Genomic DNA, 27,325 nt, shown 5'->3' with positions numbered 1-27,325 from the left:
ATTAAAGATGAGTCATCAAGTCATACTGCAAACTTTAATATCCAAGAAAAAAATCAAACCTATTGTACACATTATCATAACTGATTTGATAGTGTACTACATGTAAATAAAAATACAAGATACTTCACATTTGCCAAACTTACTCTATATAAAGAAGTATTACTCTGCAGATTATGCAGCATTTTATTTTGCACAATTACAATACCACATACAGTTTAAGTGACCTAAATTATTTTGGCTTCAGCTGCTAAACAAGTTATGCAGTTTTTTCCCCCATGTGTACAATTGAAGAAAAGAATGCAGTCACACAGAATAATACACAATTATCCCTGTCCATAAAAATACAAAGAATGATTTTTAAGAACTCATAAATAGGACTGCAGGTAAAACACTAACTCATACAAGTAATTCATAAGATTATTCTGCTTCCAACTCTTAATGTAACTGTTATACTTCAAAAGGAAAGCATCAGAAAAAATTGGTATTTTCTAAATTTAAAATAGAAGCACATCACTATACACCTGATTTAAGTCAGTAAAAAAAAATTTTTTTTCCAAAAGCAATGCAAAAAATGGCACTTTTGACAGTGTGGGGTAGTGAAGAAGAAAACCAAGAGAACAAAGGATGTAACTACATATGTAACTACTCAGCAATTGCGTAATCAACGTTTACCTAACCTTGCCTTATTTCAAGGAGCTTGAAAAAAATCAAATTAAACACTAATCACATTTTATCTAAGGAAAAAAAAAAAAAAACAACAAAACCAAAAAACCCAAAACCATCATAATAAAGGCAAAGTATCCAAGTTCATAGGAAAAAAGAAAGAGTAAATAGTACAATAAGGAAGTTAAAGGAAAAAAAAAAAAATTTTGTGGTGTGCAAAGGTTTCTGTTTTCTTGTGTTGTGTGGGGTTTTTTTTTTGTGTGTGTGTTTTGTTTGTGTTTTGGTGGGGTTTTTTGGCTTTTTTAAAAATTTGTTATAATGGTAGTGTTTCAGCTTTAAATAGGTCTTTCTTGGAGCAGGCATCTGTCTCTTGTATAAGACCAGGATTTGTAGACTGAATATCCACCTAAACCTCATTTGCCAGGAAAAACATTGGGATAAAGAAGCAAGAGGTTAGGATAAGGAAACGAGAGTTAGATCTTAAGGTAGCATGGGTAAACTGCCTTCAAGTCACAAACAAATTATCTACCAATTGACCCGCATATGCCGACTCTGATAAGGAGATGGTTTGGTTACAGCACACATTATTTACCCACCTTTAAAAAAAAAAACAAACCAAACCAAACCAAAAAAAAAACCACACAAAACACCCAACACAACAAAAGAGGCATTTCCTATGTCCCACCACCTCTTCACAGCATGGATAACTCAGCTATGCTACTAATTTTAAAAAAGAACAGAACTCAAAGATAATTAAACAGAAAGTTCTCTTAAACAAAATTATCGCTTCCACAGCTTTGGCACAAGCAATAGGTAGGTGACTCAAAAGATCAAAACATATGTTAAGTCTGCAAAGCATCCAATATTTCAGTTTCAACACTAAGATTCATCAGAATTAGTGTTATTCCTGAACTGAGGTTAATTTACTGCTCCTCTGTGACATGCTGCTTTTCTTCATTTGATACTATGCTTTCACACAGTATTTAAAATTGTCTACAGATTGTGTTTGGAGTAAATGGTTAACAGTGGTACAGTCAGATTCAAAGATACATACAGTAGCCTACTTTGTTCCTATTTACACTATTTCCAGTTCCACAGAAAATGCTGTAACAGTTGATAGTTATTATATGTCAAGAATCATTTTACAACTTCTCAACCCATTTCAGACTTCATAATTTAAGTGTACATTTAGAAATACTTCTCTGAAGTGTGACACAGCTAGTACGCTAAACACCACTATACATCCCTAATATCAGAAAACAGAAAAAAGAAAATCATTATAAATTTCTGAAAAAATGAGGCAGCATTTATGGAGAACTAGCCTGGTTAAGGGAAACATTAAATTTTATACACATGAAAATGTTACCTTTTTTTTTAATGCATTCCAAAGCATAAAGATAGCGTATATGAACATTTCCCCCTCCATTTTCAATAATACATTACAAATATGCATGGCACACTACATGTCTGGATGATGTTAAGAAAATAGATGCTATCTAAATCCTATTAGGTGTAAGAAGGCACCACTGATTTGTCCAGACATCACCCAGCCTGTTTTGTTCTCAATTTTAGCATTCAAGCCAGCATCTCTTTCTGATTAACCTACTTCTATTCTGGTTTTCTCACCACAAACAACACACATTCATAGTAGTATTTCATCATGGAGAGTTCATTCACAGTGTATGTTGATGATACAGATTCTTTCTCCACCTGAAAGTAAAAATCAGAAGTCTTCAAAATACTTTCTCTACAGGCACTGTAAAAATTTCTCTCTGTAAGAAATTGCTATATACTTTCTACCAACAGATTTCACAGTCTATCTATGGGGGGGTTTTTTGTTTGTTTTTTTTTTTAAAAAAAAAAAACAAACCAAAAACACCCACAAAAAAACCCCCAACACACCCACAAAACACACCACAAACAAAAACCACCAACCACAACCAAATTAAAAAGTTGCAACACAACTATAAAAATTTAACTCTTAAAAGTTATTAGTCTAGCCATTAAATTGAAGTACATTTAAGGTAAAGGTTTGTATGAAGAAGTTCATTCTGTTTACATCAATAGTATTCATTCTGAATTGCAGCATCATCTTACCTCTATATGGAATCCATACTGCAGTATAACATTTTTTATATCCTCATAGCTTAATTCTATAGAAAGTTCATTTCCCAAGTTTTCAAAATGGTAAAGAAGAGGACCTGCAGTACAAAGACACAATGGAAATAGCTATTAAAAAAAAAAGCAAAACTTTTTCAGTATGTACTTCTGATTTTAAAAAAAAGTGTTAAGAATGCTAATATCCAGGCTCAAAATATTCAAATACAGACAAAAAAAAAACCCAAACAAAAAAAAAAAACAAAACCAAAAAAACCCCAACATATTCCTATCACTCAAATATGGTTTTTATAATGAATTTCAGTCTAGCATCACTGTTCTCTCTACAGAATAGGAGGCAGGACATGCTGTGGACTACTCAAGAGCTCCATTCACATTCTGTGACTGCCCAGGACTGGTGCAGTGACTGACTGACCAATTGCTACTATACAAAATGTTTAATGCCCAAGTTTGGTCTGCCCTTCCCTTACCATGGCAAAAGTTTTAAGTATCTTCTTTTGAGCCAAAGCTCTTATGCCTTATTCTACTTACAAGCATAGTACAAATTAAACAACAAATTAAGAAAAATAAGAAGGATGTATTAACAGACAGAATAAGGTCTATTTTCTTAGAAAACCAGCAAAAAGAATACAGGACACTACATTTGTCAAACTTAAATGTGTGACACATGAATGTGAAACCTGGCACTGGGCAGCTTTGCCTCTCTATTTAAAAAAAAAAAAAATTAAAAAAAAATCACATGGTGTTAACATGATTATAACTAACACATCGGAACATATTCTGAACAGGCTCAAGATAATTTGAAAGCCCTAGCTCTGCAGGATTTTCAGCACAAACACTTTCATCCCCACAACTCTTTTCAGGTACTAGGTGCCTAGTATGTGAGGAAACAGAAGTTGAGTTTGTGGAAAAAAAAGACTTGTCACACTTACCTACATTTATCCATATTCCTCCAGGCTTTAGTATTTTCCATATCGTATCAATATAATCAATAACGTTATGTGCTGTATCTATAAAGAAGCAAGTTGCTATGCAGTCCCATGTATCTGCACAAAAAGAACATATTATACAGATATTAGTTTCAATGTTTCTACCCCATAAAAATGTATCATTTAACACCGATATTATTTTACACTCAGGATTTACTTCAATTAACAGTAAGAGTTGAAAACTTCTCATGTTTACCAGAAACTAAATGCAAAACATTGTTTTAAATAAATGATGGACAGTTAAGTTTGGGTTTGTGGGGGTCTATATTTTGAAAAAATTTTAAATATTAATGCTACATATCAATATGTATTTTATGAAATAATTATTTGCATATCATATATAAAATATAAATTGCTTATATATTATAAAAACATAATTACTGTAACATCATATATTATAATATATGAAAGCCCAAACGTGCTAATACTCGCCTGTTCTATGAACTTCATTACCACAACCGTTAAAAACTGAAATGCAAAAATACCCAGCAGCTTTGGGACTCTCTGGTTATGTTAAAACCTAGAACAATACAAGTCTGTACACTAAAAGTATACTTTTACAACCCATGTAACTTTAAAATATTTTATCCAGTATCTGAATGTTTCTCCAATTGTTTTTTACTAGCATATTTAAAAAGCAAGATCTTTCAAGAACTACCTTTTAAAGCATGAGTCTGTTTTTGTCTAAACATGCATCTCTGAAATTGTAAAAGTTTAAGTTCTGTAAACTTGGAAAAAAAAATTAATACATCACCAGCATCAGATATCCTAACAAGACCGAATCTGTAAAAAATTAAACAATTATATAAAGAAGGTATCTTACAAGAAAATATCTGGAAGCCTAGCTGCACAAAAAAGGGGCAAAACAAAAGCTAGTTATTTTTCATCAGGATGAAATATGGGTCCAACAAGGAAGGACAGAGATGTGGTACTGGAAAACAGAAGTCCTTGGTGATAATCCAATACTATGTGAGGAAAAAAAAAATTAGTGACCTCTAAATAGGCATACTTCACGTTTCTTATTATTTGCTCTACTAGGACCTGAAGTATTAAATATTAGACTACATATGAAAGAAAAAAACCCTGGATAAGTGCTATTCTTTGATCAAAGAATAAGCATTTAATCGGTATGTGTTAAACAAGGTCATCTTCTGCAGATTAATTCAACATCAGGTTAGTCATACAAAGATTACTTTATAGCTGCAATGAAGACAGCATGATTAATCTGATATCACCAGGAAAAGTAAGGGTATTTGTACTGATGGGAAGTCTCAATTTTTAATAATTATCGTCCCCATAATGTGCCCCTGAAATACTTGCTACTGACAGTTGATAATTATAAATTAAACAAATACATGCTTAACTACTACTGAAAAAGTTTGCTTTGCTTTTACAACAGAAAATTAATAAAAAACACTTTCTTTTTTCCACTAAAAAAGAATGCATTAATTACATTGTTCATAGAATCATAGAATATCCTGAGTTGGAAGGGACCCACAAGGATCATCGAGTCCAACTCCTGTCCCTGCATAGGACAACCCCAAAATTCACACCATATGTCTGAGGGCATTGTCCAAATGCTTCTTGAATGTTGCCAGGCTTGGCGCCATGACTACCTCCCGGGGGAGCTTGTTCCAGTGCTCCACCACCCTCTGGGTGAAGAACCTTTTCCTAATGTCCAACCTAAACCTCCCCTGACATATCTTCCTGCTGTTCCCTCCGGTCCTATCATTGGTCATCAGGGAGAAGAGATCAGTGCCTGCCCCTCCTCCTTCCCTTGTGAGGAAGCTCTAGACTGCAATGAGGTCTCCCATCAGTCTCCTCTTCTCCAGGCTGAACAGACCAAGTGACTTCAGCCGCTCCTCGTACGGCTTCCCCTCTAAACCCTTCACCATCTTCGTGGCTCTCCTCTGGACACTCTCTAGTAGCTTCGTATCCTTTTTGTACTGTGGCGCCCAAAACTGCACACAGTACTCAAGAGGAGGCCACACTAGTGCAGAGTAGAGCGGGACAATCACCTCCCTCGACCGGCTAGCAATACAGTGCTTGATCCACCCCAGGGCACTGTTGGCCCTCCTGGCTGCCAGGGCACACTGCTGGCTCATGTTCAACTTGCCGTCGACCAGAAGCCCCAGATCCCTCTCCGCGGGGCTGCTCTCCAGCCTCTTGTTCCCCAGTCTGTATGTACATCCAGGGTTGCCATGTCCCAGGTGCAAAATCCGGCACTTGCCCTTGTTAAACTTCATACGGTTGGTGATTGCCCAGCTCTCTAATTTGCCCAGATCTCTCTGCAGGGCCTCTCTGCCCTCGAGAGTGTCAACAACTCCTCCCAGTTTTGCATCATCGGCAAACTTTGATAACAAACCATCCAGTCCTGCATCCAAGTCATTTATGAAGATATTAAAGAGCACTGGCCCTAAGATGGATCCCTGTAGAACCCTGCTAGTGACTGGTCACCAGCCTGATGTAACCCCATTCACTATAACCCTTTGAGCCCGACCTGTCAGCCAATTGCTCACCCATTGCATTCTGTGTTTATCCAGCTGTATGCTGGACATTTTGTCCAGGAGGATACTGTGAGAGACAGTATCAAAGGCTTTACTGAAGTCCAAAAAGATTACATCAACTGGCTTCCCTTGGTCAACTAGGTGGGTAACCTTGTCATAGAAGGAAATCAAGTTAGTCAAGCAGGACTTTCCCCTCATGAACCTGTGCTGGCTGGGGCCAATGACTGCGTTGTCTTTCAGGTGTTTTCCAGTAACTCCCAGAATAATCTTCTCCATAATTTTGCCAGGCACAGAGGTGAGACTGACAGGCCTGTAGTTACCAGGATCATCCCTGTTGCCCTTCTTGAAGACTGGGACAACGTTTTCCAGCTTCCAGTCAACTGGGACCTCCCCAGATTCCCAAGAGCATTGAAAAATCATTGAGAGAGGTCTCGCTATGACATCAGCCAGCTCTTTCGGTACCCTGGGATGAATCCCATTGGGCCCCATTGACTTATAGGGATCCAGCTGGAGCAGCAAATCCCACACAAGTTTGGGGTTGGTTGGGAGTTTGTCATTCTCGCAGTCATGGTTCTCTAGCCCAGGGCTCTGGGGTCCCAGAGCCCATCATCGGTGTTGAAGACCGAGGCGAAGAAAGCATTAAAAGAAGAAAGCATGTTGACTTCCTTAACATCACTTTTTTTAAAAATCAAGTAAACCTTTCCCTAACTTTACCATATTGTCTATATTCTGAAAGAGGCTACTGCAACAAAGATCTGTTAGGCAAGTAGCTAGCTACAGCAAATATATTATCTGTATGTTGGGGCTTTTCTTTTTAGTTATTTAAAAAAAAAAAAAAAGCTGACTTGGAATAAGAATATTTTGCTATAGTTGGTACTTTTTTGCTTAATGATTACAGATACAGTTCCACTCTATTTGTAATCATTTCTTATTGTCTCATAACAAATACACTAAAGATAGTGACATGGAAAGACTAAATATTTGCATTTACTCACTACACTCAGAGTAAATTTCTTGGAAATCCCCTGCTGTCATAGAGAAGTTCGAACCAGAAGGAAGACTGTGAGGGTCAACATCAGGGAAATAAATTGGTCGTATCTGATCAGCAGATCTTCTGTTATTGCTAAATTGATGAATCCAGGGATAAAGCTTACATGAGTTAATTTCAGAGCATCTGCAAAACATGGAAGTCAGAACAATTCAGTTTCAAGTAATTGTTTATGTATTATCTAGAAATGCATCTTGAATATAAAATAATACATAAAAAGACTTTCACCAACATCCATTGTTTTATTGATAAAGTTAATGCTAAATCTAGAACTTTTCTAAGGGACTTACCAAACCCGATTCTTTCTGTGGGATGGATGAAATTTGTGATTCAGTATATCCAGAAAAGCTAAGCCTTTTGGGGTTGTCTTTGTTTGTTTGTTTTATTAAAAAAAGAAACAATAGTCCCATGCTTGTCTTAAATTTCCTTGGGAATATTTGTTCTCATTCTAGACTCTTCTGCCTTTCCTGAACCATAATCACAGGGGTTTTCAAGCACAGCAAAACAAAAGCATTTTTCAGATGCAAAGTGAAACGACACATTTAAATTTCAAAAGATTAATAAATTTCACCTTTTCACAAAGCACAGTAGCTTTTCACTAGATGTCATTTTAAGTTAATAACATCTGGAGTACTGCAATTATGCTAAGCAAACATTTTTATTTATTTGTGGATTGACATGATCAACTAAGTGAACACTTACTCTAAGAAGTGATGAAAATAGGATTGAAGTATAAAAAGCTTTTCCCAGTCCTGTAAACAATTCATAATTAAAAAAAAAACCAAAACAAACCAAAACCAATTTTCTCTCCCATGCATCACCACCAAATTTTGCAGTCAAGCCCACTTACTAAAGCTACATTACACATACATAACTAGATATTCGGAGATAACAGAGGATATGCATTTTATGAGACAGATGTTGTCAACAAGCACTTTTAAAAATTTAAGCAGTCTACCAGGTTATAGAAAACACACTCTTGGCTCATGGATAGAAAGCATCTGAGGTAGAGTTTCTGAAATAAAAATTTTTTACTATCTCCATATAGTATTTAGTTTTCACAGTAAAAACAAAAATTAACCGTATTTGAATAACAGTTTACAGAGTTCATCAACTGTCTCCATATATAATGGATATATAAATATCAATCAGATATATGCAATCAGTCAAAGAAAACAAGCAGGGAAATAACCCTGACAATATAGGCCTTGTTTCCTTCAAGCAAGACGTCTATTTTGGCTGACTTAACATTTGATAGATTAACTTTTTTTTTTGTTAACTATTTCAGCATTCTTAGTGTGCTCACAGTCAATTTGTATTATCCTCAGAACATTTCTGTAAAACAATGAAATTTTCAGAAAAGCAAGGCAAAGAAACTAAGAGACCAGAGTAGATAACAAAGGAAATCTTTTCTGAGCTATAAGGGAACACACACCTTCCAGTACTTTTCTTCTCATTTTTGAGCATAAAATATATACATGTAAACTTCAACAGTTCCAGCAACAATTCCCTATTTAATATAAAAAGCCAAACCCTCTCCATATTCAAACCTGAAAACCTCCCCTTTCCAGCTTTTATAATTTATATCTCAAACTTAAGTACTGCAGTCCTTTACAGCTACCATCCTTCCAATGAAAAAATATAGATAGGGAGTTAAAGTAGTAGAGTGTGAGGCACTTCTTTCTAATAGGTACAGTACATATATTGGGTAGTGCTCAGTCTGAAAAGGTAATTCTAGAAAAGATGATTAGGTCAAATCTTACTTTTGACCAATTAAGAAACCTTCTCAAGCTATCAAGATTTATCTACAAAGATGCTTTTTTAGGAAAGTAAAGGTTAGCCAACTGTCAGTGTGAATCCTACTTGTATGAATTACAGCATTTTAAACCACCACTACTCTCATTTGGGTGCAAAGTGATTTTAGATTACTCCAACTGAACTTTCTCAAACATTCATAAGTGCTGTTTCTACTGAAGGGCTGTTAGACTGAGGCTACTGAGTCTATAAGCATACAATAGCAAAACACTCATGCCACTATCAACTGAAAATAAAAATGAAATAGGAATCATGTCATGCTGTTTAAATGGTAAAATTAAAAAGATTTTTCAAAAAGTTATTTCCTTTTTTTTTTAAATCACAAGAAAACCCCACCAATAAACTAAAACAGCATTTCATTCAAAGCTGTTATTTTTCTTCCAACATGGAAAGCCCTAGGCACCAACTCGGTCCCCTTTCTGGATAAATCCTTATATTCTTCCTTAACTGGTATCTTCAGCTCATATTGTTCATTGTTGTTTCTTCCAGTTCCAGGAAGGCAAACATGTCAATTTCAGAAGACTAACTGGGAACAGTCACTTAAGACTAAAATGATAGATCTCAAAAGTCCCTAAAACCTTCTTAATAGACATCCCAAGGTTAAATCTGACAGAAAGAAATGACTGCACCTCAACTGAACTGACTGAAATTCAAAGTCAAGTTAGCAGTTATCTTTATTATCTTCCATGCTAATAACAAAACTTGTAATTGATAACAAGCCCAGGAAAGATGAAGGTTACAGCAGCTGAGCAACACTCAATTTCGCTGTCTAAAATTAAATAATGTTAGCAAATATAACACATATATACCTCTTTGCTAAATACATTTTATACTAATAGGAAACACCACATGAACATTAGATGCTAAGAATTATGGAGTACTAGAGTAAGCTAAGCATGAATTTTCAGGAGAATGTGCCAAAGACTCGACTCCATACGTAAGGAAGACAAAAACCAGTTAACATTCTGGTTTCAACCAACATGACAGCTAACCAGTGCTGCCAAATAGGAGAACTAAATAATTTTATACTGCTCTGAATCATTTCAAAAGTTCTAAAGAATGTAAGAGCCAGTAGGGCTGTATAGCTAGGGATAAGAAAAACATGACCTCCTCCTTTCAGTAGCTGCAAGGCATTAGATCAACTCAACTGTAACATGCAATTTCATCACCAGATTATAATAATTTATGAATAACGTAAGGAAAGAGCAAATAAGTCCATAGCAAATATTTATTTCCATTATAGTGACCATTACTGTCTTAAGCAGACATAAGAAACAATGTCTTCCCCTTGGTCTGTATTTGAATGGTAAGCAATAACAGATTTGGGATCATCTTTTTGGTCCCATGCCTAGCATAAGGGAATAACAGTCCACAAACAGAGCTCCAAAACACCATGATAACAAAGTATAAGCCAATATTTCAGGTGTTTTCAAAGATATATCATTTCATACTTGCCCACCAATAATCTTCCCATCCTCATTCTTACAAGAACAATTACATTTTACTACCTTCTTCCTTCTAAGTTCATTATGAGACCAATAGTTTTCCAGTACAAGTGACAGAACACCAAATACAAAAATGTTACTCTAAATTAAACCTATACAGTGAAATTTATGTTATTGCCCTACATTCAAATTTAGTACCACAGTTTAATTGTGGAACTATCATATTATTTTAACTACTACTCAAGTGACAGAACTTGCTTAAGAAGTGGTGCAGCATGTTTTGTTGGTTGCTTTTAATGTAGAAACGGTACCTTAAATTTTAGTATGGAATATAACATTTTCATTAATAGGTTTCCTCTATTACTAATCACCATCAGTAAGTATCATGCATATCTTAATTAAGCCATATTTGATACCTGCGATAGATGTGCATTTTACAGAAATACATTTGAAATAAAAATCATAAAACCTATTCAAGATTATGCAGGAAGTCTGTGGCAGAGTCCAGAAATCTCAAGTCTCGTAACTTAAAAGCCATGCTTGCTACTAGAAGCCTAATGACTTACCCATTAGGCTCAAATACAATACTTCCTGCTCCAATTATCCCCACTCATTTTTTCATCAAAACACTCTAAAAAGTGGTTGTCTGTTAGGACTTACAAATCTATTCTCAAGAGCTTTATTTATTCAAGTTTTTCCTCATTTATACTTTTGCCTCCCTAGTACCTGTAGGTTTCAAACAGCAAGTAAAACTTAAGCTATGTACCTGTTGAGTACAAAGTTAGAAGAAAAGAGCATAAAGAGGCTCCATTCATTTCCTTGGCAAGCATAACCGAGCATAGCTATTTCCCATGCCAATCTACCTAGCCCAGCACCAGGTACCAGGATATTAACTTTGGAGAAATCCCTGCAACAAAACAAAAATAGTAGTTAAGTCTTTATCATATAACTCTCTAACAAAAACATATTGAGGTCCAGTCCAACATTTTTCCCTGTATGCTTAGATGTTATAATGTACTTCCCGTATGACATTACTTTTTAAAGACAAACTGAGCCGGTTCTGAGCAGATCACTTAATTGTATAAAGAAAAACCCACAGAAAAGACTATAAATATTCGCACAGAATAAAAGCACTTACACCTATGTAATTCTTAATTATGCACTGTACTCTAAGTAAAATATTTTTCTAATAAAACTTTTATAGTTACCAAGTTAAAATACTCAAGTGATTTGCAGCAAGAATTAACATGATCACATATCACCATTTATTCTTCTATGATGTCCACTGATAACTAGTATTCTAGTAATCAGAAATGCAGTTGTTTCTTACATCACTTTAAAAAAACCAAAACCCAAACATACCCCCACCATGAGAGAAAGCAAAATGCAAAGCCTTTTGATCCCTTAAAAATCCAGGATGACAAAAAGTGATCAAAAGGGTTAGCATGCTGTATAAACATGAAGATGAGCAAGAGAGTTAAGTAACTTCTGAAAGTTAGCATTATTTCTGAAGATCATTACCGAACAGAAGAGAGAAAATATTATCCTTTTCTAAAGGCTACATAAACTAACAAAGTGATTTTAACAGTGCCTTTTGGTCTGTAGATTAATCACGTAACTGGTGAAGCCTCCCAAATAAAAAAAAGTTTTTTTTAATTCCTAATTTTTATTCCTTTAAAGTTATACTTTCAGTTGGTTTTGGCTTGGTTGGTTGGGGTGTTTTTTTATTTTGTTTTGGGTTTTTTTTTTTTTTTTTAATTTTCTGATTTAAAAAAAGCAAGAAATCAAGATAGCACTTCACTATTATTTAAAGGCACTTCTGTGAAACAAGTTTTTATTTGCCTCTCTTCTACAAGGAAGGTGGGGGGGAGGTTTTACATAAGTGCTATCACATCTCCATAATGATTACAGATATTAAACTTTTAAATAGATACACATGCAATACACATTTTTAGAATACAAAACGTTTCATTCAACAGAAACTCAAACTTTTAAGGGAGACTGTTCTAAACTAAGACAAAAAAAACCCAACTGGTATTTCAGAGCTATCACAACAGGGACAGAAGTGGTATCACATTAGTTGTGTCTGACAACAGACAACAAAACCAGAATTCTTAGTAAAGTTCCACAAAGCTGTTGACTTCAGAATCATACAACCTGTTACCGAAGGTTGTTTCCTCATACCAATCTGAAGTTTTGAGATAAAGTTTATTGATGATAAATGTACAAGTCAAAACTTTCCAACTTCAGTCATACATCTCTAAGACTTCAGATCAGTTACTTCTTCCATAACCAAAAGCTTTAAAAGTTAACATAAAAAAAAACAACAAAACAAAACCACGCCAAAAAAATGAACTGCTGAAAGTAATAATTTTAATATTCAAAATAGAACTATGACCTCTCCTATAGATCTACACTAGAGGTACATCAGATAATTTGTAATATTTAATTCATTTTTACCTCATCTAGGGTGCTATTAAGCACTAAAGATCTATTAAAAAATTGAGGAACTGTTAAAGAGCGAATTATTTACTGCCTTTGCAAAATGAAATTAAGATGCTTCTGTTTCTTGTTTCAAATAGCCTGGTAAAAATAGGCAGGTTTTTGAGTATTACTGTTTTGCAACCCTCTACAGCTAAGGTGGTCTTCAACTTTAGCCAGGATAAAATACACTATTGTAATTTAGTGACATTACAAAAGGTTGGAAATAAACAAAGTCTATATCTGAAATGTGATCTTCTCCTAGACAACCTGTATAAAAAAAAAAATAAAATGGCACTACTACTTCCTACGAAGGATCAAGGAGGTAGGAGTAAAAGCAATAATTCTTGAATTACTTCTTGTAAATCTTTATAATTATTTCCTTGAATACAGTTATTTAAAGTTGTGCTTTTTAGTTACAGAAGTTGAAGTTTTGCTTTTAGAACAGCTATTTGACCTGTTAAGCACAAGAAATACACTGTATCTTACAAATTAAGCACTTTATCCAGTTTTTATCCAACTTGTTTGGCTTTCAAAGTCTTATATCAGATATGCAAAAATACAGGAGGATTTCCATGAAGTCAAAATTGAAAACCAGTTTTAGAGATGAAGATTACATTTGGTCAAAATCCAGCTGAATATCACATCTTCCAAGAGGCAGTTACCAAGTGTTTATATGTAAACTATCAGACATAGAAAGGAAAGAAGCTATATTTCTAGTGCTTTTCCTAGGTAATCTCCTAGCTAGGGAGATTTCTTTAAAACATTGTTTTACCTAAATGTGTAAAAACTAAACTTACTGTAGTTTTTTTCTACAATTGAAGATTCTTGAACGTGTTGTATCAAACAAAGGAAGTTTTATTTTTCAGTATACTGCAGAAAATTCATCTTCAAATAAAACATCTTAAAGTGATACATCCACCTTGAGATAAGTTAGACCAAAGCAAAAGAAACCAAGCAATCCATCTGACACATCCATTTGACCATATCAAAATCAACGCCATGTTCTGCCACCACTAACAATCCCCACTCATGAAAATTAAGAGATGGCTAGTGGAAGGTATTTTCAAATTGGTACAAGTGAATTATTAGCAGTCACTGAGAATGAAGGAATAGCTCCCAGCTATATAAAATCTAAGCTCTGACCTGTTATGCTTATCAGTACAAAGCTCACAAGTGATATCAAAACACACAGAGTATTGGATAATTTTCCCATTTTAAGAGCATCAAATTTGAACTGGAATGTACTTTATGATAACTGGACTGACTAAATGGCAAAAACATTAACTATAGAATTCTTACAGCAATAATTTCTTCCTAGATTCTACCGGTATACTTCTACTTAAGTTACCTTAAGAAAACCATCGTGGTTTAACCCCAGCCAGCAACTAAAGCACCACACAGCTGCTTGTTCACTCCCCCCTGGTGGGATGGGGGAAAGAATTGGAAAAGTGAGGAAACTCGTGGGTTGAGATAAAGACAGTTTAATAGGTAAAGCAAAAGCTGTGCACACAAGCAAAGCAAAGCAAGGCATTCATTCACTACTTCCCATCGGCAGGCAGATGTTCACCCATCCCCAGGAAAGCAGGGCTCCATCACGCAGAACGGTTACTTGGGAAGACAAATGCCATCACTCCAAACGTCCCCCACTTCCTTCTTCCCCCAGCTTTATATTGCTGAACATGACGTCATATGGTATGGAATAGCCCTTCAGTCAGTTGGGGTCAGCTGTCCCAGCTGTGTCCCCTCCCAACTTCTTGTGCACCCCCAGCCTACTCGCTGGTGGGGCGGTGGGAGAAGCAGAAAAGGCCTTGACTCTGTGTAAGCACTGCTCAGCAGTAACTAAAACATCCCTGTATTATCAACACTGTTTTCATCACAAATCCAAAACATAGCCCCATACTAGCTACTATGAAGAAAATTAACTCTATCCCAGCTAAAACCAGCACAAAACCCCACAACAATTACTATTTTGGTAGCATTTCTTAATAAGCCAATGCAGTTACAAAGGTACGTGCACACATGCAACAGAGTTTTTACAAGACTTGCATTGTATTATCTGTCTGAAATCAAGGCTAAACTTAAGCATTTGTATTAAGTGCAATGAAACTACACTGAGGGTTATGAGTCTTCTTCCTTCCTTTCCCCTTCCACCAAGAAGGGCAATACTCATACTTGCTGCTGTCATAAGGGCCTTTCCCTTAATCTGCAGAACCCCCACTCTGAGTGTCTGCTAACCTGTAAACTTTAACTCACTGAGCACCACTGGGTTAACTCCACAACCTCCTGAAGACTATTACATGAAAAGGTATCATGGACCCTGTTATATCAAGCCACAGAAAAAAAAAAGTTTTTATTGTTGGCTTAATTCCATGTCAACTTTATGATTCTGTTCTTTTGCAATACCTTCTACTAAAAACAAACTTTTTCAATTAAACAATGAATTCCACAGCATTCACAGTAATTTCTGTATTTTTAAAACCAAGCCTTTTCTTACTCCATAAAAACTTTTGTTATTTTTGTACAACAGTGTATGCCCACATAAAAGTAAGTCTGAAAATACTATTTACCATCTTTCTTTTGGAAAGTTCTTTACAATTTCACTAATGATTGGCTGGTAGCAGGAATCTCTCTCAGGCTTCCCCTCTTCACTCCAGTCTCTCACAAATTGTTTCAAAGTTGATTTTAATTTATCCATGTCAAACGTCGAAGCTGGTATAATCTTCCCTCTTCCCTAATTAAAGCGGGAAAAAATAATTAATGAAAAATGCACCAAGTATCTTTAATCTTGAAAAACGTAAAGTAAAATAGAAACAGACAAAAAGTCACGGTATTAGGGCTGTTGGGAGTTTTAATTGACAAAGTACTTACCTCTCACTTCTGGGATCAGGGCTCAAATCCAGCCCAAATGGATTGTTTGGTGGTCTCAGTTCAGCCCCCAAAAGACCAGGGTCCAAATCACAAAACCAACATACAGTATGGCATAACTGAGCACAACTAGTAGTTATTCAGGAAAGGATCAGTGATGAGACTGAACTGCTGACCATAAGAGGGACATCCCTCTACGTTACTGATGCTGCATGGAAAACTCACACTAGAGCTGCCCAGAACTGTATCTAGCCTGCAGATAACAAAAAGACTTCAGTTTCCATCACTGACAGTCTTTTAAGTCCGAGTGCAATTTTTTTTTTTTTTTTGCTAGATGCCACATTGAAAGTCAGATAAGTAGTGTAAAAATTGCACTAAATTTTACAAATGCTAACATTCAGAATACTTGGACTACCTAAAATTTAACTAATTTAGGATGCCATAACATACAATAACTTACAATAAGATACAGAATACCATTTATGGTCTATATAGTCAACTGAAAAATTAACTTTAAAACATAACCAGGGCAGAGCTAGAAAATCCCAAAGAGTACAGAATTTAGTTTTGAAGTATGAAAAAGTTCGTTTTAACATACATCTCCATATTCTTTGTTTTCAAACATATGAATGCAGTCATTGACAATGGTCTGTAGTATCTCTTGATTATGATCAACACACTTCCGAATCTTATCAAGGTGAGGAAGGAATTGAGGAAGAAGACTCTGTTGGTTATCTGGAAGAGATCTAAACTGTCTCTCTGTTCTGTTCACCCGTTCATGCATATTAGTGCTAGGAAGAAAAAAAATAAAAATATTAAAGTCTTCAGATATTTAGCAGCAATACATATTATAAATACAAAGAATTCACTCAAAGATACTCCAATTACAACTATCCAATTCTTTCAACTCAGAAAGTGGTTAGACTTCATAATTCCTTACTAAAGAACAAGTTCTCAAGAATTTTATAGGCAAAATGATTGTTTTAAGCTCTAGTTCCACATTACCACTCTTTTAACAACACATTACAGTTTAAGAGGACCACTGTTTTACAGCTCCATCCCCAGCCTCTCATTTCCAGCACAGGTGATCACAACCTTTAATATATGGATCTACAAAATGATGCAACTTAGTAAACAATCAACCCGCAAACCCATAAAAATAGCCATATTATTTCACAAATACAATTTAAATGGGATAAACCAGCTGAATATCACAGTAACTTGGCTACAGAAAAACTGGAATGTGGAGTGGAAATAGGGCAGCTGAAAGCAAGATCCTCAAAATCAATTGCTTCTGAGTGAATCATAACGGTCAAGGCCAGACCATGCTGGAGTTTTGGTGGCCCCACTAAGGCATTAAATTGCCTTCTTTTAACAGCCTCAACTATGAGTACTATGAAATTGATTGTGTAACTGATTCAGGCAAAAAATAACTCCTCCCTTTCCCCAAAACACTGTGAAGGACTAGATTTTTTTCAGCCAAGTCTGTTTTTTTCCTCCACCATTTGAATTATTTGTGTTTCCTCCTTCATTCTATAGATTCAGGTAGCAAGTCAGGGGTTGGGTTTGGGTTTTTTTTTTTTCCTTTCATTTATCTCATTCCTAAAAGGCTATCCAGCACTTTTCTGACTTAATAAATGCCTAGATAGCTAGTTATAACAAAACGGCATCCATCAGTGCTTTCAGACGACCTTATTTCTTCTGCAAATTTACAAGTCTTTCAAAAATTTCCCCGACAATCGACTACGCAAAACACCATGTGCATTTCTTTACCAGTAGGAACTACTATTGTTTTTCAGTACTTATAAGGGCAACATCGCATCACAGAGCTGGGCCACATGGCCGTGTATGTGAGACAGCACATTTCGGTTACCCATAGTATCGGAACGCGTTGATGATCCTCCGGAAATGCTCCCGCTCCAACCGCTCCTCCTCTGCCCTGGCTACCGTGGCCGCCGCCAACACCTTCGACTCCTGCGTCTGCCGCCGCCATTCGTCGCTCTGAAGCGCCATCGCCTCCGCCTCTCGCTCGCCGCCCCCACACTCTCCCAGCCACGGCGGCGGCAGCTGCTGCTCCCCCTCCTCGTCGCCTCGTCGCGGCCCCCTGCGCATCGCCTTGGTCGGTGAGTCCCTTTCACTCCTGGGCCGCGACAGCAACGCTTTACGGGACACAGCGCATGCAACCGACATCACAACAACCACCACGCTAACTCACTTCCGCCACGGGGCGGAGGGAGTCAGCCCGGTGCGCGTGCTCAGCACACACCCCCCTCCCCCCGCACGTTAGCCTCCCCCGGGCAAGGAATATCACGAGAAGACAGGTAGGGGCGGGGATGCCTGGTGTAGGCGCAGAAGTAAACTGCCTGGAGGTAAAGGGACGGGTGCTGGCGCTGACCCTGCACGGCTCGGGGGGGGGGGGGGGAAGGTGCAGAGGTAGCAGGTTGCTCTCAGCTTTTTTTCCCATCTTTTCAGCATTTTACATGTATCTGTCTGCCATCGATGCTGCGACTGGTCTAGCTACGATGCTACGCAGCTAATATTAGTCTCGGTTAATTTCTGTAAGGACAGTTTGACCAGATCAACAAAAGAAACCCACTTCCCCCCTCCTCCCCCCCCCCCAAAAAAAAAAAAAACAACCACCCGGACAATTTTTTGGATCAGTTCCCTTGTAAATTACTCAATATCCTTATGTTAGCTATCACAAGGAGAGAGACAAGTTTTATTGTGGAATAGCGCTAGTCCCAATCTGTAGAAAATTATACCTTTTTGGAATTGTTCACACAGCGACAATTACTCTGAAATGCTTTTGCAGCATACCTTAAGAGAACATGTGCCTACCTAGCTGCTCTGAAATTCTCAGCTCTTACCAAAGAGGGACTCCTTTCTAAGGGTCAAACCCCTCCTCAGTTTAAGGACCTGAAGAGCATTGCCATACATCATTATTTTGTCTAGAGGCTAGCAGGAAGTGGTAGTCTTTTATTAAATCAAGTGATATAACTGGAGAATGGGAGAACAAAGAAGTTTACTGAGCACACCAACCTTCTATCTATGGAAATAGGAGCATCAGCCTTTTAAATGTAAACACACACACTTTACTCCCATGTGGCTGCAAAGGAGAGAAAGCACAAAGACATTATTCCCAGTGGAGTAGATAAAAGGCTAACTGTTCCCAAAGTCACATTAAGTGCCTTTTTCATTTTTTCCTAAGATAGGAAACAGTATGTGACAAAAATCAACATCTGTCTCAATTATGTACAATGTTTAGAGTTAAGAAGTTTAGTTTCTAGACTTACCTTTGAAAGTTAGGGAGTAATAGTTTTGTGAAATGTTTGTTCCTACTACATCATCATCATCATCTTTCCCTTATTTTGGCATCATAATGATGAAGTCACCTTCTTAGTTGTCAAACTAGTCCCATCCTTGCACTTCTCTGCTCTCTGTATATAAGCCATTCTACTTAGTCCATTAACATTCTACACTATAATGGTGACACTCCTATCACCACCATGTTTCTATGCATGTGCAAGACACTCAGCAAAGATTTCCTTCAGCTACAACAGCCTAAAGTTGCAGTCAGCAGAAGGTGACGCTACTTCCAGAAAACATCTTTTCTTCACAAAAGAACCACTGGCTCCTGTCCTGCAGCTCTCCCCAACTGCTTTACAGCTAGCACAAAAGATATGGCAGTCAATAAGCAAGAGCCAGCTGCCGAGGCAAACTAGATTTTTTTTTCTGTCAGGGACTGTGTCATCTTCAAAGCATTCTACCAACATACAGCATAAGTCTTGAAGAGAGGCAAATGTTGCAGGGGAAATCTGTAAACTTTTATAACAGCACCTACGATAGTTTATCTCCCAAAGAGACTCAGGGGAGTTCATTGCCTTTTCCTGCTAAGGTGAGTCACTGTAGCAACTGGCAAGAGGACATGCAGTTTTAGCACCACACACAAGCCTGGCCACTTTCTGCAGTCCATCCCAGGCACATCCCTGCCTGTTTCTTTTACTGCTCTTTATGGATCCATTGTACATGATTTTTCACCTATCCCTTTTGAACCTGCTGGTACTGTCTGCCTCCTGTGACAATAAATCCCAGAAGCTCACTATCATCTGCTGTGTGAAATAGCATTTTCATTTAATTGGTCGATCTGTTTTAAGTTATTAAATTGTCCCCTAGAACTAGTATTGTAGGATTTGGTGAATACTAGTTCTGCATCCACTTGACTCACCACTTTAAAGATTTTGTGAACCTTGACCATTTCCCATCACTCTTTTCCTCTCCAAATTGAAGAGTCCCAGCCTTTTTAGTCTCTCCTCACAAAGCAGTTGCTCCATTGCCTTGATCACAGTTGTTGTTCTCTCAACTCCGCTATGTCCTCCCTCCAGATGCAGAAACCAGAACTGCACAATACTGAAAGCATGGGTCCACCAGTTTTACATAGCAACAAAGCAGCACCACCTGTCTTTTCCTCAATAACCTTTCATAAGATGCCTACCTAACATTTTGATTGCTGCTCCACACTGTGCTGATGGTTTCAAAGAACCATCAAAGATATCTTCCCTGAGCTGTAACTACAAGTTACAAGTTCAGTACCATGTACGTTTAGATAAATGATTTACATTATTTTTCCATAAATGTATAAGTCTATACTGAAGCTCATCTACCCATTTTACCCATGGAAGGATCTCACAAAACTGAGAAAGCAAGTTCCTTGCCACTGGCCTAATATCAGACTACTTGAGAATGATCAGTATTATCATCTACAAACTTGGGTGATTTCATTGTTCATTCCTTCCCCCAAGTCACTGCTAAACTTACTGAATAAAGCCACTCAGGGACTGCCAATACTGAAATTCATTCTCTTCCTCCTCAAAGGTGCCCATTAAGTCTTAACCCTTCACTTCCCATCCCCTTCAATTCATAAAAAGTTCACTTATGTTCTGCTGGAAACAATAGATCACTTGATATTTTACTCATTAATTTCTCCATGTAAAAAATACTTCAAAACCTTATCAAAAGGAGACCATAAGTCTACAAGCTCTGTGCAGGAATGGGAAAAGCAACAACAAAAAGTTCCCTCTCTTCTCCAGTCTCTATTAGCCAGTCTCTCACAGTTGCACACTTTCCAAAGGGAAATAGAAACAAAAAAAACCCCAAACACACACAAAAAAACCCACAGCTTAAAGCCAGATAGTTCATTAGCACATTAGAGCAAATTAAACTTGTGGTATTTTTAATTGCAAAATAATACTACAAAGTAGCATTTGAAAGTACTTTGTCTTAATCACAGCTTTACACAGCTCTAGTCTAAGGCCCCTCATGTTTTTTCCCCCCATTTGTTACACTGAGTTAGAAAACAGTAAAAACTGCATCAAGAAAAAAAATATCTTTTATACATATATACATACATGCACACACACACATATATACACATATAATTCAGGTAAACCACAAACACAATCCCAAAAAAAATCAAAAAAGTTTATTTGCATTAAATATTCTATACATTTAGAAATTTGCTGGCAGATTCTAACAGCTTTCAGACTGTATATCCAACAGTGGGAAGAAAGAGATTAGGAAGAGATTGTACCCAAGATCTATGACAGAAACAGGGACAATTTCTTAACAGTTGTATGCGATAAAAAAAAGACAATATTCTGTTGCATTTCAAAAATATATTCATTCATAAATGGAAACAATATCACATTTCATTCTGAAAGTAAGACCAGTCTTCAGCTGTAGAGGAAATTTAACTTCCCAATACTTACCCTCCAAGGCCAATAACCCATACTTTCATAGTTTGTTTTAGGATAGGATAGTTCAGTTGGAAGGGACCTACAATGATCATCTAGTCCAACTGCCTGACCACTTCAGGGCTGACCAAAAGTTAAAGTATGTTATTAAGGGCATTGTCCAAACGCCTCTTAAACACTGACAGGCATGGGGCATCAGCCACCTCTCTAGGAAGCCTGATCCAGTGTTTGACCACCCTCTCGGTAAAGAAATGATTCCTAATATCAAGTCTGAACCTCCCCTGACGCAGATTTGAACCATTCCCACGCGTCCTGTCACTGGATACCAGGGAGAAGAGATCAGCACCTCCCTCTCCACTTCCCTCCTCAGGCAGCTGTAGAGAGCAATGAGGTCACCCCTCAGCCTCCTTCTCTCCAAAATAGACAACCCCAGAGTCCTCAGCTGCTCCTCATAGGACATGCCTTCCAGCCCTTTCACCAGCTTTGTTGCCCTCCTCTGGGCACATTCAAGGACCTTAACATCCTTCTTAAATTGTGGGGCCTCACCATTGCTAAATACAGTGGGATAATCACCACTTTTGACCGGCTGGTTATGCTGTGTTTGATGCATCCCAGGATGCGGTTTGCCCTCTTGGCTGCCAGGGCACACTGCTGACTCATGTTGAGCCTACTGTCAACCAGCACCCCCAGATCCCTTTCTGCAGGGCTGCTCTCCAGCCACTCCTCTCCCAATCTATACTTGTGTCCGGCATTACTCCATCCCAGGTGCAGAATCTGGCATTTGTTCTTGTTAAATTTCATGCCATTGATGATTGCCCAATGCTCCAATCTATCTAGATCTCTCTGCAAGCCCTCTTGTCACTCGAGAGAGTCAACAGCACCTCCCAGTTTAGTATCATCAGCAAACTTGCTAAGGGTGCATTCAACTCCTGCATCCAAATCATTGATAAAAATATTGATCAGAACCAGCCCTAGCCTTGAGCCATGAGGAACACTGCTGGTGACCGGTTGCCAGCCAGATGTAGCCCCATTCACTACAAGCCTTTGAGCCCTGCCCTTCAGCCAGTTCTTCACCCAGCACACTGTGTACCTTCTCATCTCACAATTGGACAACTTGCCCAGAAGGATGCTGTGAGGGACAGTATCAAAAGCCTTACTAAAATCCAGAAAAACTACATCCACCGCCTTCCCTCCATCCGCTAGGTGGGTATTACAGTTTCAGTGTCCACAAATGGAAAATCACTGTTCCTGCAGTCGTGGTCCTCCATCTCAGAAGACCAGGCAGCCCAAGGTCTATTAGTATTATTAAAGACTGAGGCAAAAAAGCCATTGAATGCCTCTGCCTTTTCTTCATCCCCATTTGTCAGGAGTCTAGGAGGGCATCTTTCCTACTTGGCTCACTGAGTACTCTTGTTTCTTTCCACTGTCAAAAACAGTGAGACAGTAAAAACTCTTAATTCAGCAACAAGGAAAGCAGGTATTGCATTAATAAATACCAGTCATGGATAACATTTTTTTGTGTTCTCTGTCTTTTTTTTTTTTTTTTTGCAAAACTATTATCAGAACCTCTGGTGTTTGTTCTAATGCTAACAAAAAAACCCAACACAACACAAATACTACATCATGGATTTCAATGCTTTATACTGCAAACAGTATTTTAACAATTTGGGGAGGATTTTGAGAGGCTCAGTTCTACCGATATCAATTACCACAGAAGTTCCTGGAAGAAAAGCACAATCACTACCTGTATTGGGTTTATGTGGCAAGGTTTTGCTAGTGGAGGGGGGCTGCAGGAGCAGCTTCTGTGAGAAGACACCAGGAGCTGCCCGCATGTTGGACAGAGACAGTTTCAGCCAGCTCCAAGACGGACCCACCGCTAGCCAAAGCTGAGCTAATCAGTGATGTTGGTAGCACCTCTGTGATAACGTATTTATGAAAGGGTAAAAAAACGCTGTGCAACAGCAGCTGGGAGAGAGGAGTGAGAATACGCGAGAGGAACAACTCTGCATACACCAAGGTCAGTGAAGAAGGAGGGGGAGGAGGTGCTCCAGGCACTGGAGCAGAGATGCAGCCCATGGTGAAGACCATGGTGATACACATTGTCCCCCTGCAGCCCATGGAAGACCCTACCCCGCAGCAGGTTGATGTGCCCTGAAGGAAGCTGCAGCCCGTGGAGAGCCCACACTGTAGCAGGCTCCTGGCAGGACCTGTGGCCCTGTGGAGAGGAGCCCACTCAGGAGCAGGTTTTCTGGCAGGATCTGTGACCCCATGGGGGACCCACGCTGGAACAGTCTGTTCCTGAAGGACTGCACCCTGTGGAAAGGATCCATGATGGAGAAGTTCTTGAATAACTGCAGCCTGTGGGAAGGACCCGCTGTTGGAGAAAGTTGTGAAGGACTGTCTCCTGTGGGAGGGACCCCATGCTGGAGCAGGAGAAAAACATGAGGAGGAAAGAGCGGCAGAGACAAAGCGCTATGAACTGACTGCAACCCCCATTCCCCTGCGCTGCTCAGTAGGAGGAGGTAGAAGAGTCAGGAGTAAAGCTGAACCTGGGAAGAAGGGAGGGGTGGGGGGAAGGTGTTTTTAATTTTGCTTTTTGTTTCTCACTATCCTACTCTGTTACAGTTAATTGGCAATAAATTAAATTAATCTTCCCCAAGTCGAGTCTGTTTTGCCCTTGACGGTAATTGGTGAATGACCTTCCTGTCCTTATTAAGCTCAGTATGAGTGAACAGTGTGCTGCTGCGGCCAAGAAGGCCAATAGGATGCTGGGTTGCATCAACAAGGGCATCACCAGCAGAGATAAAGAAGTCATTATCCCTCTCTACTCGGTGCTTGTCAGGCCACACCTGGAATACTGTGTACAGTTCTGGTCCCCATCATAAAAAAAAGATGTGGACAGGCTGGAGGGGGTCCAGAGAAGGGCCACCAAGATGATCAAGGGTCTGGGAAGCCTGCCATATGAGGATAGGCTGAGAGAGCTGGGCTTGTTCAGCCTTGAAAAAAAAGGAGGCTTAGAGGTGATCTCATCACCATGTACCAGTACTTAAAGGGGAGCTACAAAGAAGATGGAGACTCCCTTTTTACAAGGAGTCACATGGTGAGGACAAGGGGTAACGGGTACAAGTTACTCCCAGGGAGATTCCGATTGGACACGAGAGGTAAATTTTTCACAATGAGAACAGTCAATCATTGGAATAATCTCCCCAGGGAAGTGGTTGACTCCGCTACGCTGGACACGTTTAAGACTCAGCTGGACATGGTGCTGGGCCATCTCGTCTAGACTGTGCTCTTTCCTAGAAAGGTTGGACGAGATGATCCTTGAGGTCCCTTCCAACCTGGTATTCTAAGATTCTATGATTATCTTGACCCATAAGCTTTTCCATCATATTTTCTCCCCATCCTGTTGAGGAGGGGGAATGAGAGAGTGGCTTAGTGGACACCTGGCAGCCAGCCAAAGTCAACCCACCACACTACCTCAAACATTAATGGCAAGTCAAACACTAGATAAGAAAATAAGATGCTGTGGTGTTAAAAAAACCCAACAAACCAAACCAAGCAAACACTTACAAAAGAACCCAGTTGCACATGCTGGGGAAAAAAGAAATCTTAAAGTGGCATAAAGTTTATAACAAAGAGTATATCCAGACTCTTATGAATCTTGTCTCAGCAGTTTAAGAATTCACCACTCCCTTGTTCTGAGAGTTAACAGCACAGAGCACACAAGTCCTCCTCATCTGCTCCAACCCAGAAAAATTTGAAATAATTAAAACTTGATGTAAAAGGCAATTTAAGCCATCCTGGCTGATTTAGCACTGAACAGAACTAGGTAGCACTTGATCTGCTCCAGAAGCAATGAAAGACTGGAACTCTGGAAAAGGCTGCATTTCTCCACTCACATCCCTGTTACTGCCAAGAAACCAACCCTGAGGCTCTGGCTGGCTGAACACCTTCAGCTGTCACTGCTACCAAAAGACACAATCCCATCTTTCCCCAGTTCTTTCCCCAAATTTTCTTCTGGTGCAGGTGTTTGCAGAGCCCATGGTTAACTACACTGGAAAACTACTCCAGCTGAAAAACAGCTCTGCAAAGGGGGAGGGAGCAGAAGAACGTTAGTTTTCAACTGAACCAATGCCTTCCAGTTTACCACCTAATCACCCATGCCTGCAAAGGTATGGTATAGCAGAAAGATGGGCAACAATGGAGCTCCTTCTCTTGTCTAGAATTTGACAACCACAGTTTAACATTTGCCAAAGATTACTTACCAAGAGCACACATCAATTAATAACTATTTAACCATATACAAACACAGGTTTTTTTTTACCTACTCTGCCCTCCCAGGTCACACTTATGGAGATAAAGTCTCCTTAAGACCAAAGACCTGATAGGACAGAGCAGGTAATGCCCCCTGCTGTGTGCCGCTGGGGCTCTGCCCACCATCCTCCCAAGTACTCTCCCACACCTCAGATCTCACTCCCACACAACTCCTGTGCAAACCTATCACACAACACGAACCTCACCTGCCCGTGCCGTGCAGGGTAGGCCATCCCACTCAGCGCTGCCCCATCCCATCCACACGTCTTTATTAGCCGCTTCATCAGGCCACATTGTATTCCCTTCTCCTTTCCCGCGACAACGAGTAAAAAGGTGTGCAGCACGATTACTGCACTCTGTTTCAGTCCTCTCCAGGCTCAGAGAGCATATATAGCCGCTGCTGGGAGATGCTGCTCACATCGTTCCTAGGAGCTTACTGAAATCTGTTGCTGTTTTCTGTCCATCCCATCCCGCGGAGCCACCACTCCACATCCGCGCTCGGCCTAGCCCCAGCCACGTCTAAGCTTCCACATAAACCAGCCAAACTAGGTAAGGGAGGGGCCCGGTGGCCCCACCCACTGTCTTCCGGCCACCTCACTAGCTGCGCTGTGCTGTGCGGAGCAAACTGATGCATCCTGACACGTGGGCTGTTTGGGAATCACGTTTGGGCTATCAGAGCTGGGGGAAGACCCCGGGGGGGGAAGCAAGCCCCCCTTTTCCGCCTTGGCATCACTTCATAGATGCCAGTGTTGGTGGCTGTATGGTGTCTGGCTGGAATGGAGTTAACTTACTTTTGTAGCTGAAACAGTGTCAGGTGGCACTACTTTATACGGTTAAGAGGTTGTGAAGCGACACAACTGACCAATGGGGTATTCCATACTCTATAAGGTCATGCTCAGTAATTAAAAAGGGAGGTAGCAGAAGGGTGTAGTTGGAGGGTTTTCTTGTTTTCTTTCTTCTCCTTTTGAGGTGGTCTTTGTTTGAAGACATGCAGGGTATCAGTTTGCCTACTGGGGAAGGGGGTGGCAGGGCAATGTAATTTCCTTTGCTTTTTGTGTGTGTGTGTGTGCGTGCGTGCGTGCGTGCGTGCCTGTCTGTCTGTGTGCAGGGGCGGTCCTCTGTGGGATGGGGAAGAGAATCAGAAGGGCAAAAATGAGAAAAAACTCATGGGTTGAGATAAAGATTATTTAATAAGTGAAGGAAAAGAAACAAGTGATGTAAGGGCAATCACTCACCACCTCCCACCAGCAGATCAATGCCCAGCCAGTCTCCAAGCAACAGTTACTATGGAAAAAACTCACACTCACACCCTAGTTTTATCACTGAG

General features: G+C 39.1%; 1 protein-coding gene across 3 annotated transcripts; it reads right to left on the bottom strand.

The window, feature by feature from the left end:
• Positions 1 to 15: 15 nt before the first annotated feature.
• LOC104009733 (protein-L-histidine N-pros-methyltransferase CARNMT1) lies at positions 16 to 26,505 on the bottom strand. Of its 3 annotated transcripts, none has more exons than XR_015705389.1 (8): positions 17,808 to 18,149; positions 16,533 to 16,725; positions 15,637 to 15,800; positions 11,352 to 11,492; positions 7,273 to 7,451; positions 3,718 to 3,827; positions 2,761 to 2,864; positions 16 to 2,373 (listed from the first exon to the last, which is right to left on the bottom strand). XR_015705389.1 is itself a non-coding variant. In XM_087760455.1 (8 exons), the coding sequence occupies exons 2-8, from the start codon at positions 16,716 to 16,718 to the stop codon at positions 2,272 to 2,274; spliced, it is 990 nt and encodes a 329-aa protein (XP_087616581.1). In that variant the 5' UTR covers positions 16,719 to 16,725; positions 26,205 to 26,505; the 3' UTR covers positions 16 to 2,271. The 3 variants fall into 3 exon arrangements, 2 of the variants coding, with proteins under 2 accessions (XP_087616581.1, XP_087616579.1); XM_087760455.1 differs by lacking the exon at positions 17,808 to 18,149 and adding an exon at positions 26,205 to 26,505 and having other exon boundaries at positions 3,714 to 3,827; XM_087760453.1 differs by having other exon boundaries at positions 3,714 to 3,827.
• Between the last annotated feature and the right edge of the window lie 820 nt (positions 26,506 to 27,325).

Source organism: Nipponia nippon, unplaced genomic scaffold, assembly GCF_047370975.1.
Source record: "Nipponia nippon isolate SJK-2023a ecotype South Korea unplaced genomic scaffold, ASM4737097v1 scaffold_22, whole genome shotgun sequence".
NCBI lineage: Eukaryota > Metazoa > Chordata > Aves > Pelecaniformes > Threskiornithidae > Nipponia > Nipponia nippon.
This window is presented reverse-complemented; position numbering and strand designations above follow the sequence as displayed.